Raw genomic sequence first — 19474 nt, 5'->3', positions numbered from 1 at the left:
GACAACGATGCGGCATTACCGTCTTCGTCATCGAACCTCTTTATTTTCCTGAGTGCCTGGTAGTATGCCATAACAGCTTGGATGTGTCTCCATTTATGGCCTCGTTTGTCAGATTCAGATCCTGGTCTCTCAATGTCCTGCATGGACCTGTGAGAGCTTGACGAACTCGATGCAATGATCGGTCGCCTATAAAGGGATGTTTGTGTTACACGCAGTATAAGTGTATCGTTGTAGGTGAAAAACATGAAGTCACGCACCAAGTCTTGCCGTGTAAATTAAAAAAAATGAATCGTTATTACTCTGTTTCGAAAGATTACGCGATGAAATGGACCGATATCATATCATTGCAACGAAAACGTCCTGACTCAATAAGAGAGGACGTGACGTGAATTTTTACACGACAAAATGGCTGCGAAACTCATTCACTTCCAAGTATATTTTGCAAGACTTTACAGAAATAAAAAAATAATACATGCATAATAAAGGCCTTACTGGTAATTCGCGCTGGGTTCTGTACAGTATGGAAGTATGTGGTTTAATTAGCAATGTGATTTCTATATCCAGCTGTGCAATCGTGTTCTAATTTAACAATATTCTATGCTTAATGCACATCGACTGTCAGGAGGACCAATTACGCCTTATATATCATCGGTATGGACATCAAGCTTGCGTTTATTAACTATCAAATACATCTCATCAAAAGCCAAATCTTGCTCGTTCTTTGAAGCTAATTTAACTTTATTTAAGTTTAAAAAAAATAGAAAGTGTACGTTTAAATTTGGAAGAGTTAAGAAAAGCGTATAAATGGATATAAATTATGTAGATATTCAAGTACATTGCACACATATTTTGAATGAATTTTGAATTTCGAATGTAATTTTCTTTTATCCGATTTTATCGTCACTAGTCTCATGAGGTTTGATATTGATCACTATTAGCCTGATAGCCATACCAATGATAGCGATCGCGTACGTAATCGACGTATACGTGCTGTTCTATCGATAAGCGTTTCCAAAGCGATTGTTCCCATTTCCTTAAGCACTTACATCTCTTCATGGGTCCCATTAGTCGTGAATGGTGACAACTTGTTCAAGAACCTAAATTAACAAAACGTATTGTTTTATTTCTAAGCCCATACTTTATATTTTTAACATTTTCCTTTTAGTTAGGCTATGTCTGCATTTTTATCTTTTATTTTCAAGTTAATTATTATGTAGGACATTTAATTATATTTCGTTATTTAGTAAGTAGTTTTATTGGCTACATATGAAACCTTTTTACGATCGGTGTTACATTAGACAGTTGATATTTTTGTCGCTACGATTTTTGAAGTGGGCAACATTGGAAAAAATAAAAGATTGGCGGGAAATTGAAGTCTCTCGGCTGAATACGCTGGAACCGGGAACATTGTTATAACTTTATCCTTCGTTACTGTATTTTTTTACATTAATTGCTTAACTTTAATAAAGAAGAACGTTATTAATTAATATAGAGAGTGATCCTTCAACAATTAATTAATAAAATAACTTTAGCTATATGATTGTTTTTTTTTTTTCTATTTCAGTTTAATATGTTATACTAAGAATAGCTAAAGCATGGATGTTATTTTTGTATTTGAAATATTTTTAATCTAAAGCGAACGAGGAAGACATTATCACGTTCCACGCTGTTATTTTCGTTATTCCATCTGACATTTTATATTATTTTCTTGAAGTATAAAAATTTCTACCAAATAGTTTGTATTTTGTGCATTATTTTTTTAATATATTTTCCTCTTTAAATATATATAAGACCTTATTCGTTATCAAATTTTTAATTATAGGAATTTAAATGAGACCAATATACGAATATATTCTATTCTAACTGAATCCATGTTGAAAATATATTAGAGACTAAAATTCTTTAAATATTTTATATCTTTGCATAAGTGACATAGGTCTGTAATATGATTGACAGGTCTGAGTTGTCCCTATACTGAGATACACTGCTTACGTCTGGAAGCTCTTAAAGAAATAACCTTACCCATGTCGCTGTCAAAAGTATTTATAACTAATTTTGTAGGTTAAACTTTGATTTGACTGGACTGGGTACAGACGCATTAAATATGTCACCGTAAAATTGCAAGGAGTTTACTAGACTAGTTATTACATACTTTTTAAGACAGCTAGTAATTATTATTAAAAATATTTTTTTTATTTTTTTTTTTATTGCTATGGCCCAGTTGTTAGAACGCGTGAATCTTAGCCGATGATTGGGGGTTCAAACCCATACAAGCATCACTATATATATGTGCTTAATTTGAGTTTATTATTCATCTCGTTCTCGGCGGTGAAGGAAAACATCGAGAGACAACCTGCGTGTGTCTACTTTCATCGAAATTCTGCCACATGTGCATTCCACCAATCCGTATTGGAACAGCGTGGTGGAATATGTTCCAAACCCTCTCCTTAATGCAAGAGAAGGCCTTATCCCAGCAGTGGGAAATACACAGGCTGTTACTTTACTTTACTTTTTTTTTATTATAAGCTTACTTTTCCGTTCTCGTTAGTTCAGTATTATAAAGTGATAGCTATTTTTTTTATCAAGGCGTTCGAGGAAACAAACTCTTAAGCTTTAATATTGCATTTACATTTTAAATAATAATAATATCATAATATCCATGAAAATAAAACAGTGAAATAATGTTGTATGTTTTTCTTTTTGTCTGGTCAATTACATAACAATAATTCACCATGGCCTCGACTACAGGAGCTATTTAGTTTAGTCTAGACATATTATTTTCATCTTCATTAGCCCTTATATAACGACTCGCTACCACGTAACTCTATTTCATTTATAGTAGTGGGTTGCGGGGTAAAATACACGTTTACTCAAAATATTTTTAGGTACTTCAACATATGACAGGTCTTTTTTTATTTAATTTAATTATGAAACCTCTTTTGAATGCATTTTGTAATATAAAAACACATTAGTTTTTTGTAACCAGCCAGTAATGTTTTCCCGCTAAAATTAATTATGTACTGAATTGTAATAAATTTAAATTAAGAATCCTCTTTATTTTTCTGCACATCTACGGTTGAAGATATTCAAAATGAGACCATAACCGTTTCATGTCCCATAAACACTCGAACAAAAATCGAATATGCACGACTGATTACTGTAATGAAAGTAGGTAATCTTTTAATTTATTGATTTCCATCCATTTGAAAGACGAGTAATAGTTATACGTGATATACGGCCACCCTTGTTATTTCGTTCGTTCTATTTATCAGTGGAGCTGGTGAATGGTTTATGTCGCACATAAACGATCTTAATATATTCTGACGTTCACGTTCGCCTAATTATTTTGTTGACGTTAGTAAATAAACTATGTATTCTGTATAATAAATTGAATAGTAATACTCGTAGAATACTAATATATGGAGTTTTACTAAAATAATGGTTACGATAGATTCAGCGACAAAAAACAACAACAACAGCCTGTAAATTTCCCACAGCTAGGCTAAGCCCTCCTCTCCGTTTCAAGAGAAGGTTTGGAGCATTTTCAATAAATTAAATATGGATCAATGCGTGTTGGTGGATAGTGGTGATTTAGCGACGTTGAATGTAAATGTTAATATTTTTAATGATAAAAACTTTCTAATGATAAAACAGAGACTCGTCTCTGAGGGTATCGTACCCTTCAGTTTTTTCATCACCAAACTTTGTTACAATTACTGATATTTCAAAGTTTGAAGAGGAGCGAACGATGTAAAAAGCACAAATCTAATATTGGAAATATATCGAGGAATAGTTTGTCTATTGACAACGTCCATTGTTTATTTTTCAACCCAATGTTTTTTAACAACACTTTACTATTAGTAGTACTAGTAATACGTTACAGGAATGATATAATTACATATTAAATTACTGATACCAGATTTAGATTAATGGTACGGCTTCGTGTAAGCCGTTCTGGTTGACTATCGCCTCAAATCACCATCAATTATTCAATCACAAAATATCATAATAACTATTTGAAACTTTCTCCACAAAAGGGAGGAGAAACTTTGGAGCATATTCCACCACGCTGCTACAATGCGGGTTGATGGAAACACATGTGGCCGAATTTCGAGTCAAATGCAGGTTTCCTCACTATGTTTTCCTTGATAACCACGAGATGAATTATAAACAAAAATTAAGCACATGAAAATTCAGTGGTGCTTACTTGGGCTTGAAAACACAATCATCGGTTGAAATGCATGCGTTTTAACCACTGAACCATCTCGGCTAAAATATATATTAAATAGATACTCATGATTTAACAATTACCGTGTCAATGTCAACAGATGCCCTTATTCCGAGAATAAAACGAATCAATAACCACTAACGAAGAAACGACTGGTAGTCTCTAAACTCTTAATACATTTATCGATTATCGGATATTGACGCAGCAAACATTTTAAACAACGTAATTTATCAAGAATATTGGCGGTTTTTATCGAATTACACCGCCAAGGGGAGAAATGCATTTACATTTTCTACAAGCCGAAGCACTTTTAGAGGGAGCGGTGTGTGGGAAATATAACACTGAAAGTGAGGAATTGGTTCGTTTTACGTTATACCGCCTCCAAATGTACAATAATTTGTTTTAAACAAACCTATACAACAGTAGTATAAGGCTAGTTTCATAGAAGACCTGATACCATAAAAAAAACCATATAAATCGTTTATTATTACCGACTCATTGACCTTGCGGTAGTTGGTTGACCATACTCAAGTTGAGCAGACAAAAAATGATCAGGGTTTTCTATTGAATAATTCTCAGAAACAGCTCGGAGTCTGGAAGTTGGAAGGGTGTAGATCTGTCCTTTCGAATCACCTTAAGTTGTTAGTTGGTCACCTGAACTCTTTCCAGTCGCATTGGATTTTTTTCTAACCTGATGGAAAGTGATTACCAACGCCGATAGACATGTATTATATCAGAGGGCTAGCATATGCGTTGACGGTCTATAAGAAAGGTATTATTTGTCGTCCTAGCGGATCATGAGAGGGATAAGAGCACCTTGTTTGTGCACATACAAAGTGTCCCACTTAGTTGGTCACCCTTGAGATTTGATACTAAATCCAAATTTTGCTGACATCATCATAATTGTTAAAATTTCATAAGTGGAATTAATCTTGTTCTTTTAGTATCTTGTATTATAAGCGACTACCTTTCTATTTTATAGGAAACAAACAGAAGGCTCACCTAAAGGAAAGTGATTACCACCCATGGACATCTGCAAGACCGGGAGACTTGGAGGTGCGTTACTTAAAATTATTTTTATCCAGATCACACTATGTCAACCCTGTACTGAGTTAGGACGTTTGCAATTCATTTTATAAACACCATCCTCCGTTGTGGGTGGTGTGTTGTACAATTTCATTCGACGCACTGATTTTCCAATGATATTTTCTTATATATTCGAAGACAAAGAGTAGACAGACAGACATAAATATGATTTAAGCCAATGAAAACTTAATGGCCGTACCAATAAAACTCGAGGAAAATGTTGTAATCTGTTCATGCCAAATAAATATGACGTAAAAATTTTCGTTTTGGAAGTAATTTTTAGTTTCAAAGAAAAAGCTTTTGACAAAATATTTACATCGTATTAAATTATAATGATGTTAATATTTTGTTCTCGTTTGTTTTACGTGCGACTACTAATTATGTCAATGTTTTTGAGAGATAAAATAAGGTTCTTTGTGGCGAACGTAAAATAGAAAAGCAGTTCTCACTAATCTCATTATATATAAGATATAATATTATAAGTACGAAGGTGGCTCCAGCTAGACATCGAATAAGATTTTGTTTTAGAAATATACTCTTTAACAAAAGAACATGGAATCAAATTTGTTGGTATCAAAGACGCAGAAAGCTCATTCTGTTTAAAAAAATACTCATCATTAAATATATATTATTAGTATTTTACAATAATTGGTCACAATAAACCTTCCGAAGTTAGGAGCGTTAAATCAGAAAGTATTGAAAGCTTAGTCTATGTTGCAATAAAGAAACACCAGTTCTCCACCAAGCAATTTAAATTCTATTCGATTCTATTCTAAGTTTCAGATATTTTAGTGTTGCCATTTCACCTGTTTGTAGGTTGATCAATATGTATTTATAAATATAGGTTTGACGTCATATTTGACCTTGATAGATCTGTATTAGTCTACCTGACAATTGTCGTCACTGTTCTCGTGTCTAGCTCATAATTGGGTAAGTAAATCTTAGGTGTTACCAATGAAGTGTTGTTGAGTTTTCTATGAATAAATTTGCGGTAACACTTCGGAATTAAGAAGTTGTTGCACTTACGTTCTGTACGATTTAATTAATATGATAATAAGGGTAATAGAGGATGCATCTGAGTTTGCGCACATATTCGTCTATATATCACCTGTGTCATTGGCTAGTCTAAGATATCTATACCAATTACTTTTATGAGGCACAAAACATTTATTGGCTAGCTGAAGTTTAAAATTCGGTAAATGAATCGACCAGGTTGATAAGAATTCTGGTTAAATTTTCGCCAAGATACTATAGGCATTTACCAGGTGATCATCATTTGTGCCGTAGTTATTTTTTTTATTCAATAAAATCATTGTATATTTCATTCAAGTAAGTTATTTTGGACTATCATGTTATAATAGCATTTAATTAAACGTAAAATTGCTGGCAATAAATAAAGTAGTACCGCCTTCTCTTGAATGAATATTTAATTATAAACTAATTTTTGACTGGAAATCACGAAAACTATCTTTACCGTTTCATAAACATTTTGTTCAGTAAAGATGTACAGACATTGTGGAGTCAGATCTTGGCATTTTAAGTTTGCCTATAAATCATTGTCAGCGATTCTATGAAAATTATAATATATGTGCTGTATAGTGTACGAAACTGTGCGATAAAATCCAATAATGTAGGAATAATGGCGGTGTGAATGTCAGCCTGGATGCTATCTGCTCTAGAAACTGTTACAAAACTTTGTGTTCGGAAAGTTTGGATTGAACAAATGTCTAATAGATTATCCTGTCACATTATATATTAATCTTCTGAATAAGTCGCTGATTCTTTAAAAGTTGTATTGTTTAATTTTTCATCCTGTTGTGGATCTATAAATTCATTTGTAAACTCTTTGGGTTAGGCTTCTGGTCACTCATCTCGTGTAGGTGCCAACAAATCATCGGATATTCTCAAGCCAAACCAATGCTTAGTTTCATCGTGTTTCGGTTTGAAGAGTGAGTGAGCCAGTGTAGCTATAGGCACAAGAGTTTCATAGTTTGTGTCATCTTAATTATTATGAAAAATATATAAAAAAAATGGTACGGAGCCAATCTCTACGAATATTTGTCACCACTTTCCATGAAGTGACTAATTAAATGCCATAAAACAAGAATAATTTATTTTAACTTTTTAAATACATTTTTAAGTTATATTGTTAATCCAAAGTCAAAATTTGATTATTATTGTGCTCATGTATGTGCGCAAATAGAGTTCCATCCTCTATTTCCCACATATCTCTTTACCTAATGGGACGGAATTTTACTGATTACAGATCCCGAAATACGATCGAACTACAGGTCGCGTCTATAAAATAATATTAGGTTTTTCGATCGAAAAATTTTCAGTCTAGGTAATATTCCAAAATCTTCCTAAAAGTCGATCTTCTGAGGATAACTTTTCCGAGGAACACCAAAAATATTATTATTTTAATTATGACTTGATTTATAATACATATTTGACAAAAAACCGGCCAGACCGATCACAAGATCATTGAATAGTATAACTACATATAGAAAACAGTTACATAACCTTACCGTACAGGACCTACTATAATATGCTGATAGGTATAAAGTCACGGGCGACTTGGTTCATGGCTAATAGACAGAAACCCTATAAACGCAATTTCTCTGCTCCACTGAAGTAGGTCACAGTGCAAAAGTCAACACGTCGTCTGATTAGAAGTTTTATTTTCTTTTTTTGTTTCTTGTGGCTTCGTCCATGTAAATAGCCTCTCAAGATTTTTTCGAGTTCTATGTAAATACTAAATCAATAATATATCTTGACTATTATATTTACTTCACTAGTATTAGCGTAATATAGCGAGATCGCGTTATATTTTTTTTAATGCTGAGATTATTAGTCTTGTTTATTGCATCGGAAAGAACTCCCTCAACCTTAAGAAAACAAAAAAATAAGATACGTATGTACCTATATATCTATAAGAAACATATTGTTATGGAGATAACGTCTGTGGGATTGATGGATATTATGATTCTTATAGTTTTATCTAACGAAATTAATTTAACTGATGTTTTAAGTTTGAAAAATAACTTTGATATCGTGAGTAAGCAATTAATTTTTGATTCACATTAATACGAGGGAAGATCCAGATCAATCCAGATAGAAATAAATTCAGAGGAAGTAAGTTCCTAAGTCCTAATATTTAAAGATTCTTTAAAAAACCATTTGTTATAAAAAAAATACTGATTGACGGTTTAACTTGATATTTTTCAAACATATACCAATGTCTTTTTAACAAAATAATAAATCCACTTGCGTAATAGCAAATTGTAATTAGGGTAATAATATATATAACCTTTAAGTTAGAGCACGTTTGCGAATTGAGATTTTATTATTAATTGCATTTAAATATAATTTACCAAATGCTCTATAATTTATATTTCCAAAACGATTTTACAAAATGATCATTTGTCATATTTATTAAGCCCTTGATATTTCGTTCTAAATATTATACGTAATTTCAGTGAGGAAAAACAAGTTTAATTGGTCTAGTCTGAACTTGATTGTAGCCGCCTACTCATCATCGAATAAAGTTCGAATTTTTCGCATGGTAAGTTTTGTATTGCTTTTTAACTTCTTAAGCATGGCGTTGTTAAATAATATTTTCGTATTTTTTTTTTAACTTTTTACAAACTTCACTTTGTAACTTTCCTAGTCTAGCTTATCAAATAATTATTTTCTTTTAAAGTATTATCTATTAACTTTGTTTTTAAGTATCCTTATAAGTAATTGGTTATAAAACAATCTAGTACTTTAATAGTTCTGTACGTTTCTCTAGAGCCAAAACTGATCAGTTTCTAACCGTATCGAATCATATTTTAAAAATCGAAGACTTTATTGTTCGATTTTTAAAATTAAAATGTATAATAAAAAACAAATAAAAAAAGACATTCATGACGTAACAAATTGAATAAACTTTTTCGTTTCGATTAAAAATAATAATTTATATTCTATTGTACTCAGTGGTGTAGCTAGGTGAGCGAGGGCCCCGGTGCACAGAAAAAGAATCGGGCCCCCACCCCCTCTTTTCCATCCCTCTTTAACAAATAATTACCCTTTAAAAGTATAGATATCAAATAAGAAATCTTGTGCACAGGGGGTCGTGATTTTCTAGCTTCAGAAGCTTAAGGTATGGTTTAGAGGGCCCTCTGAACTCCGGGGCCCTGGTGCACTGCACCACCTGGCCCTACGATAGCTACGCCACTGATTGTACTATTATTATGTAAGAGAAATGAGCCTCTATTACGTATTGAAATTGCTTGCCTTATTCCTGTTGTACTGCTTGTCTCTTTTACCAGTGATATTACGTATACAATAGCTAAAAGAGCAATATGAAATGTGGTTGGTTGGTATTTTATATAATTAGTAAAGAAATTGGGCAACTGCGGACACAGATCATCACAAATTTTTTATTGGCCACGTCTGGGCTTTGTACCAGCAATAGAAATTGAGGAGTAATAGGCTTTTACCGATCGCCCATTCACTAAGCTATCGGTGTGTTTAATTAAACTAGTTTATAAAATCAAAGAATCCTTGGAGAGGTTTTGAATAATTAATGACGAAGATGAAAAATTAATTACTATAGTAAATTTTCAATGAGAAGAAAATATTTGAAGATCGAATATGATAATTTTTTTTCAGTAATGATGTTTGTAATTCAAAGTCAAATTTAATTTATCATATACTGATGCACTCGCTCTTTTTAACCTCTGACGCAAAAAGAGGGGTGTTATAAGTTTGACCTGTCTGTCTGTCTGTCTGTAGCATCATAGCTCCCGAATGAATGAACCGATTTCAATTTAGTTTTTTTTTGTATTATAGATGTTTTACGGGCGAGTGTTTTTAGACATGTTTGATAAAAATTGTAGATATTGGGATATTCTCGAAAGTTATCTTAAGAAAAATAGGTAGAACAAAAATGATTCTGCTCAACTGGATTCTAACTGGTCAAGTAGCTTCCGTACTATGAGCTAACTTTATTCAAAGAACGTCGTGATTGTTTTTTAAGGTTTCCTATCCAATGTGAAAACTATTAATAACATATAGTTGTATGTCACGGGAGTGGTAAGAACGCAATAAGTGATTATTATTATGGTCGTTATCATGACATGGGAATATATCCCATATTGAAATCTGTATATGCGAGTCAGGCTCCCATTTTATTATGTCTTTATTTATTCTAAATATAATGTTACCCTTTTAGTATGTTAAGTTGTTTGTGGGATAAAAACTCGAAAGTGGGTATATGTAGAATAGACTAAAGACTCAGAATAGCCTCTTTAGAAGTGTTATATATCCATTGTTGAGTTCAAGTTATTTTATTTGTGTTCACAAGTGAGGGCGCAAGATATTAGAAATAAAGCTTCAAGTGTTATACCCCTGAACAAAGGCTTTTTCGTATAAATAATATCCAATATCCAAGATCATTCTATTATAGTACAAAATATTATCAACAATTTCTCCTAAAATTAATACCGTTTGTGAAAATTTAATTAATAAGTAATATTATTTTGTGATTTGTCTACAGGCAGGTCTTATTATGCAGGAATTCATGCATATTATTAGTAATTTAATAAATTGTTATTCAAAGTACTTTTTTTCATACATACAAAATATCAAGTTACAAAAAGAGTTAATAAATTTAAGAAATGCCCAGAACGTTATAAATATTTGAATAGTTTTTATGGCTTCTACTGAAAATTAATAAAGTGAGATTGGGTTTATTTTTTAGGTTCAAACGTATTTACCATTCATCAATAATAAACATATATTATATATCGATTACGGATCTAATTATATATTTTGCAGAGGATTTGTTGATTGCTAAAGTAGGTGCTTACTACCTTTCACATAAAGTATAATTAAATACTTACTTGATTTTAACAACAACGATGATTCCTGATTAATATATGTAGACGTATCTACATATTTTTATGTTAAATCAATTAAATAACCATGACATAACAAAAGAGACATATAATAATAACCTTATTTAGTTAATTTCAATGGTACGACGAGTAAAGATAAGCAAAAAAATTTGACCTTGAATGAAGATTCCATTATCAAGATTCAAAAAACTAATAAATAATAATTTAAACGATTATATTATTGAAACTTCAATTGCATAAAATTTATATAATTAATTAATTTGAATAGTCATCTCTACTCCTCATGTCATTGAAATGTACCATAGATGAGTAATTCACTCAACTTACATTAGTGAACCGTTGTTGAAAATATATAAAGGATCTGAATTCATATATTTTGTATTCATATTGCATAGTTTCTAGTGCTAGTAGTTTATGTTAAGTCCACTATTTACCTTTGTCCAGGACTCTTGCTCTCATTACTAGCGTTGTTGCTGGAATCATCGTCTTCTTCCCTAGATGTGGCTGCTGAGATCGCTCTCGAGGAACCAGCATTGTTGTCGCTGCCATCGTTCTCTTCTCCATCCGGTGTTCGAGTAGTGCCTTCTTCAGCCTGGAAATATATATTATATTTGAGAACAAACTTGAGAGTAAAGTTACTGCCACACTTGGGATATTGCAGGACATTTAGAATTTCATTCAGCATATTGTATTTAGTTATGCTGATGTAATACATATTTGAGTAAGCCAATCTTACTTAGTAACGTTGTTTAGCTGACTTTTTGTTAAATATTCAACTTTCTCTTTCTGTTCTTATGAATTTTTGGTTCGAAAGAAAGAGACAGAAAATTGTTAAACTAGGACTATCTGAACAATGAGTCTAACTGCTGAACGATTCTGAATAGCTGTTTCGGTTTTTGGTAGACATTGTTTTTATTTACACATCCTTTTTATACTATTATCCAAATTATATATGACAGTTATTAATATAAATAGACAACATCAAATTGCAAACAATATTTTATATTGATTTCCATATGATATAAACTTATTTAAATTTTAATATAAAATATCAAAATATAGGCCAACGAGACACATAATTTTCAACCCACGTAATAAAAACGTAAAAATTTTAAATGTTACCAAGAGCTCTGTTGTAATAAATCTACAGTGATATATTTATCAATATATAACGGAGACAAAACAGTAATTATAACGATAAAATAAACTGACCAAACATGAAATACATGCTATCGAAATTGCTTCTTCACAAGAATTTTGACGGTTTGCAATCTCGCTAAAATTACCATTAATTCATAACATTCAAATGTGAACGGATTAGTTCAAATATGAACGGCGATAAAAATAAGTAACGACCTTTTAAGACTCACCTGAACTCTTATAAGTGGAATTCTTTCTTCAATTGTACAAGAAAACATCATGAAAATCAATCAATGCTCCAAAATTTAATTTTTAATTCCCATTCATTTACACTTTACAAGTCTTTACAGGGTTACTGATTGCGGATGACGATAGATAATGGATTATGTTGCTTTATTGATTTTTCTGACGGTTAATTTTTTTAATATAGATTAAAAATTGGTAAATTATGAACCGCCTATCAGAATTAGAACGTAGAATGGTAGGTGATGGTTTATTAAAAAGCATTGCATTAATATTTAACATTACGCAAAAGCATATTGAGAGGTGCAAAAATAAGTATTCAGCTATGTTAGAAGAGTCGAGATGGCCCAGTGGTTAAAACGCGTGGATCTTAACCGATGATTGCGGGTTCAAACACAGGCAAGCACCGCTGATTCATGTGCTTAATTTGTCTTTATAATTCAGCTCGTGCTCAGCGGTGAAGGAAAACATCGTGAGGAAACTTGCATGTGACAAATTTCATAGAAATTCTGCCACATGTGTATTCCACCGACCCGCATTGGAACAGCTTGGTGGAATATGTTCCAAACCTTCTCCTCACAGGGAGAGGAGGCCTTTATCCCAACAGTGGGAATTGCAGACTGTTCTTGGTTTTGGGTAAGTCAAATATGTCGCATTCGGTCAATCATACAGACACTCAATGGATCTAACAGCGTGCGTACGGTTATGAACATGACTTCGGCATGGCGTGGAGTTCAGTACTAACTTCAGTGAGTTTTCAACAGAGTCGTAAAGTCATCGCTTACGTGTAGAACACTTAACCGAGTGTCACAAAACTGTCTTACCGTTCCTTAAGTTATTTGTGTTATAATTCTTATTATTAATTTATATGTGAATCTAATTGTTGTTGTATTTGTAATAAAGTGTAATTTTTTATTAATTAAGTGTTATAATTTTCACGATAACCCACTGTATGCTCTTAAGTTAATAGATCTGATGTTCCTCGGACACAAATATGTGTGGACTCGTGAAGTGAAACTCACTGCAAGTTTAACTACGAGTTCTATCCAAAGGTCCAAAAGATCGTCTGGACGAGATTAGTGGTCTGGAGAGACGAGCTATTTCAGAGATGATACTACCTTTTGTATATACTTCTTTAACATTTGTCTTTGAACTTTATTTAAATTTTTGGTATACCAATTAGGATATTTCTATCCTGTACAAATAATTTATAATGCCCTTTTAATTTGTCATTTTAAGGATTACTTCTCTATTCTATTAAATGTTAAGTTGTATGTAGATTCTACCAAGTCAGCCAACGGCACGCGTCTCAATGGATATACTATAGGGTTTTCTTGGCTCACACCGACTCCAAATATAACAATAATTATAACTAAGTTACGTAATCGTAAATCGACTTTTAAGTAGTCTAATATTTTTCATTTCATCTTACTTAGGAGGTCTCTAAAAATATGTTGAATACGCAATTATTTTTGTTACTTTTTGGTGTATATGTATTTGTTTTAAAATAGTGTTTTGTTTGAAGTAGGTTTTTCATTTTGTTAAAATTTTTATTTATTTATTGATTTTAAGTGCTGAGCTGATGTAGACTAACTATCTTTTCTTAATATAAATAGATTAAGCGTGCCGTTTATATGAGTCACAAATTACTTCGAGGACAATTTCAAAAGAAAATGCAGCTTTAATACATGCGGCATAAACTACAAGGTACTATCCTCGAAAGAGCTGTAATCAACGTCAGAAAAAAGAATTGCAAAAGAGCTAATATATGTCGTACATTATATGAAATCACATTACAACACATACACAAAATTTGATTAAAGACAGTAAGAAATTCTGTCCCATATCGCACTCTAACTGTGAGCCGTTTAGGAGTTCCATTACTACATAAACAAAGTAGGTATAAAACAAAGTCGCTTTCTCTGTCCCTATAACTCTATATCTTTAAAACTACGCAACGAATTTTGATGCGGTTTTTTTTTAATAGATTGTGTGATTCGAGGGAGGGTTTGAGTATACATATAATACATGAACAACAAGTTTGCAGCGTCACGTTACTTTGTCATGGACCCTATGCTCAGAACCTTATCAAAGTCTCACCAAACTACCCTTGAAATATATCCTTTATAATAAAAGAAGAATCATCAAAATTGGTTGGCGCAATTTTGAGTTAATCTCCTATTTATAGCGCACATACATAATGCAAATTTAAAACTTATATCGTTTTCAGATGGATACCATAATCAAAACTGAATTAAAATGAGACCACAAGGTAAGCACTAGTCTTTTTTTACTTTTAGTCAAAAAAAAATACATCAAAATCGGTCCACCCATTGAAAAGTTATGAGGTAACAAACATAAAAAAAAATCTAGACGAATTGATAACCTCCTCCTTTTTTAAGCTGGTTGAAAAACGATCAACTCCTGTTCAGATCGCTTAGCTTTTATTATGGAATTTTGGCCTTGATAACTTCACTTTTGGTAAATACTAGATACTTCAGAAACGTGTATAGTTATATTGATAATCAAAACGAGATGCGTTTTGTACCGCCCACTGATTACCAACTTATCCTAGTGCCAAAAACACTATTATGTATAATTTTGTTCCATTTGAAGCATGGTAGAGCCAGTGTCATAACAGGCGCAATCGTTTCATATAAGATCTCATGAAGTTATTTATACTTTAGTGACAGCCTTTAAACTCGAAGGTAGGCGGAATCCAATTTATAAAACCTCTTAATGCGTTTGTACGTAACTGTTTACACGATATGATTGATGATCTTACGTTAATATTCACGTGTTCTATCAACATTTGGCAACTTGAGCAATCACCTTAATGGGATAATTTGATATGTTTATATATTGATCATGTATAATGATCTATTTAAAACTGTGCCGTGCCTGTGCCCGCGATCTAAAGGCGTTTGCATTTAACAAAAAAAAAATATTGTAGCCTAAGTCATCTGTATTATATCTGTTATCTGCCTGTGAAAGTCCCGTCAAAATCGGTCCAGCCTTTCCAGAGATTAGCAGGAATAGACAGATAGACAGACAAAAAATGTAAAAAATGTTTGGTAGGTATATGTACCGTGTATCTATATGCATTGAGTAAAAAGGCTACTTTAATATTACAAACAGACACTCAAATTTTATTATATGTATAGATAGTGTAGTTTGTACACAACTGAAGGCATTATCGATCAACTAATATACAGATAATAAAAAAATAAATGCACATACAACCACTATTAAGATTATATATACATTTTTGTATACATAAACGATACTAGCCGAGACACTTAAAAAGGTGTTTATAACTCTATCTTTTCATTGTAAGGGTTGTGATTATACAAAAATATTGAAGAATAAAAATGTATCGATAGAATAAAATCACGAAATGTATCGTATCCCACTTCGTATCCCTAGTTTGTGTTTGTATTCGGATATCTATCTATAGCAGGTTGTTAAAACAAAAAATAATCTAAGGCTATATTGAGGGATCTTTTGTAAATTATTTATATTTTGTTTTATAACGATAAAATGACCATTTTCTTCATTACATTTTCTGTGGCATGTCATTTATTATTCAAACATAGGTAAACATATCTTAAATAAATCACGGTGCTCATGAGTTGAGAGAAATATTGCGAAAATTCTGTGATATTATGTTGATTGATGATGGTATTATAGTTAAAAGAACTATGTCATCTTAATTCATTTGTAAAATACAACACAATGAAATACCTTTATATAATAAATAAATAATAAAAGCATAGAAATTAGATCGTACCAAGTAAAACAACCTACCAGAGATTTGCGGGCAATAATATATGAATTTTTCCTGACAAAATAAAACAGTAGACATAAAATAAAAGTTTTATTCATATATTATACGATTGTTTTCCAATTAAAATTAATATTTCATTTCTTTACATGGCAAATGTTAATACAGGAAGTAATCTCAATTCAATATTAATAAGAGTGCCATATAATGTGATGATTATTCAATTATGCTTTCAAAGTGAAAAATCTTCGGGGGCGATGGAAGTAAAACTTTAAAGCATTTGACGTTTAATTGATGTGTAAAAAATATAAAAAAATCTCGATAGCGAATTTCCAAGGCTAACAAACTAAATGCGAAGTTTTACAGTGCAAGAGTGTGAGAAAACTCTCTTTGTGTTTTTTCATTATAGCAGTTTGAAGGGATAGACTTTAAACCGCCCAGAAGGACAAGACGCGTAGGGTTTTAAGTGATTTTCGACAAAGACTACTGTTAGCCGTTTCTTACTGAATCTTTAAAGAAATAAAGCCCAAAATTTAGGTTTGGTTTTATTATCCCGACCTGAAACGCATACTAAAGATTTCTGATTATATAACAAATAGCAGATGGTGTGCGCGGAACATTAAAGCAACAGGAACAGCGAAGCAACAGAAGATTGCAAATTCCCGGTAGTACGAAGCAATGCTTCTTTTTGTTGATATGTCAAAAATGTTTTGTAAGTTATATAATATGTAGAGCTATTCTGAAATGTTATTCTTAATATAATAATGTGAGATGCAATATTGACTATAATATATTAAAAAAATAGACTACAAGTATGTCGGTACTTTACATTTCACAAGTGAGGTTCGAAGTGAATTTTATTGGAGAACCATTGACCTTAAGACTTATGAATGTACAGCCTTAAATGCTTATTCAATGTGACATTTGAACAGTTGGATTTATTCCGCACAATGCACATTATTTTTGTGTCTTGTTTGTTTGTGTTTGTGATTTAATTAATATAAAATCATACAGAAATATGAAATAGAAATATATGCAATGATATAGAAAAAACTTGCATAAATCACAGGCAGGGTATATGATATGCACTAACATTATTTTTGACAATCTAAGTCGCAAAAAAACGACACAGTGGAATCAAGCGTTTACAAGAAACCGAATTAAATATAAAAGATGGATCAAAAATATTTTAAGAAGACTTTCAGAACCTCAAAATTACCTTAAATTTTTAAAAAGAATACATGGTAAGTGCTTTTATGTTTAAAATTGAAAAATACGCTTAATTTATTTCTATTATTAAGTTAAATGCTTATCCTTATTATTATTATTATAACAAAGAAGAAAACCATAGTTTTGAGATAAAAGCGTGAAAATAAAAACCTTTCGTGCAATATTATTACAATTTTAAATGAAACTACTGGTATACTGATATCATATTCATATTCTTGGTTATTTTTTTAAATATATTTAGTAAATAATTATTTGGGCCGAGAGGAAGTTGCGTATCAGATAGTGATCCTATTGGTTATCTCGTTTGAATTGTTGCCATCTTTGACAGGTCACGGGCCTGGACAATTTACATTTAGATTGATTTTAAGTCACGTGATCAAAGAGTCACGAAAGTAAGACGATAGACCAGGGTTCGCGAATATATATCAGCGGATATATATAATGATTGATATCACGAAATATATTATACGATATATAAATTTTGTAGATTCATGTTATTTTACGGTATATGTTGGCGGACAAGCATATGGGCCACCCTATAGTAAGTGGTCACAGTCACCAATAGACAATGACGCTGTTAGAAATATTAACCATTCTCTACATCGTCAATGCGCCACCAACCTTGGGAACTAAGATGTTATGTCCCTTGTGCCTGTAGTTACACTGGCTCACTCACCCTTCAAACCGGAATACATCAATACTGAGTACTGTTATTTGGTGGAAGAATAACTGATGAGTGGGTGGTACCTATCCAGACGGGCTTGCACAAAGCCCTAGCATCAAGTAAACCCTGGCTAAACTACAATTCAGAATAATTTAGATTTTTTTTCCAAAATGACAACCTCATTTAAAGTAGGGGAAATATCTTTAACTTATTATTGAAAAAAAGATACTTGATTATTAAGTGTTCATTAAAAAAATTCTCAAATAGACAGACACTAATTCTTTTGCTACTTTTTTATAGTAAAAAATGTGGTATTTCGACACTTGTATTATTCTACAAATTCCTTTCACATTTTTAAGTGTTTACAAGACGAAATTCGCTTCGTTTTCTTAGCCTGGATATTTATCCTATATATATTGGATATACATAAAAAAATAGGATTTTTTCGAACCCTCCGATAGACACTCACTTCAAATGCACTTCTCAAAGTACCTTTGTTTTAAAAATAATACTGATTTATATAAAAATGTCATTGTTGTAAAAAAAATCACACACAACAGCAACAACACAAATGTTCTATTTCGTTTATGTAAAAATTTGTATGACTTTGTAAGACAAAGTCAAATATCTGTCAGTTGGTCTTTCAAGACCAAAGAAATGAACCGAATTTGATGAAAATTGGTGTGAAATAAACTTAAACTTCAAGAAAGGAGACATAGGCTACGTTTTTTGCTTAAAAAAGGACAACCAACCTCTCTAAAACGCGAAGCCGCAGGCGATAACTAGTTTATATGCAAAAATAAATGGTTTGTCCTTTTTGTTGAAGGTTGAACTTATCTAACCTTGAGCAAAGCCTACATCGTCCCTCGAGGAAGAAGTTGGTGGATACATACATATGTGGTAGATTTTCACCCCGTGTTTTCCTTGAAATGTTTTCCTTCATCGTCAAACGTGAGCTGAATTATAAACGCAAATTGAGCACTTAAAAATTCAATGGTTGTACTGGTTACGGTTAGTTACGATTTATTACTTAACCACTGGACCATATCGACTATTAAGTTTTGTTTAAGTGTAAATTGTTATTTGGAAGCTCTAATCTCTCTCTAAAAAAATGTGTTCTAGAGTGAAGACAGCGTCTTGGTAAACGTAGTGTAGGACGTCCTCTCAGGCACGGTGGAGTGACGATTTACGCAAGG

The 19474-nt window shown here is 32.0% G+C and overlaps 1 protein-coding gene across 1 annotated transcript in view; it reads right to left on the bottom strand.

Annotated features, from left to right (window-relative positions):
* LOC124532854 overlaps nucleotides 1-19474 on the bottom strand; it is a 190930-nt gene that overhangs the window by 73606 nt on the left and 97850 nt on the right. Inside the window, exon 2 of the mRNA XM_047107963.1 lies at nucleotides 11652-11809. Coding sequence (XP_046963919.1) covers nucleotides 11652-11809 — 158 coding nt within the window. The remainder of the gene's footprint in view (nucleotides 1-11651; nucleotides 11810-19474) is intronic.

The sequence above is a fragment of the Vanessa cardui genome, chromosome 10, assembly GCF_905220365.1.
Source record: "Vanessa cardui chromosome 10, ilVanCard2.1, whole genome shotgun sequence".
In the NCBI taxonomy this organism is placed as follows: domain Eukaryota; kingdom Metazoa; phylum Arthropoda; class Insecta; order Lepidoptera; family Nymphalidae; genus Vanessa; species Vanessa cardui.
The sequence above is the reverse complement of the archived record's forward strand: the minus strand, read 5'-3'. Positions and strand labels throughout refer to the sequence as shown.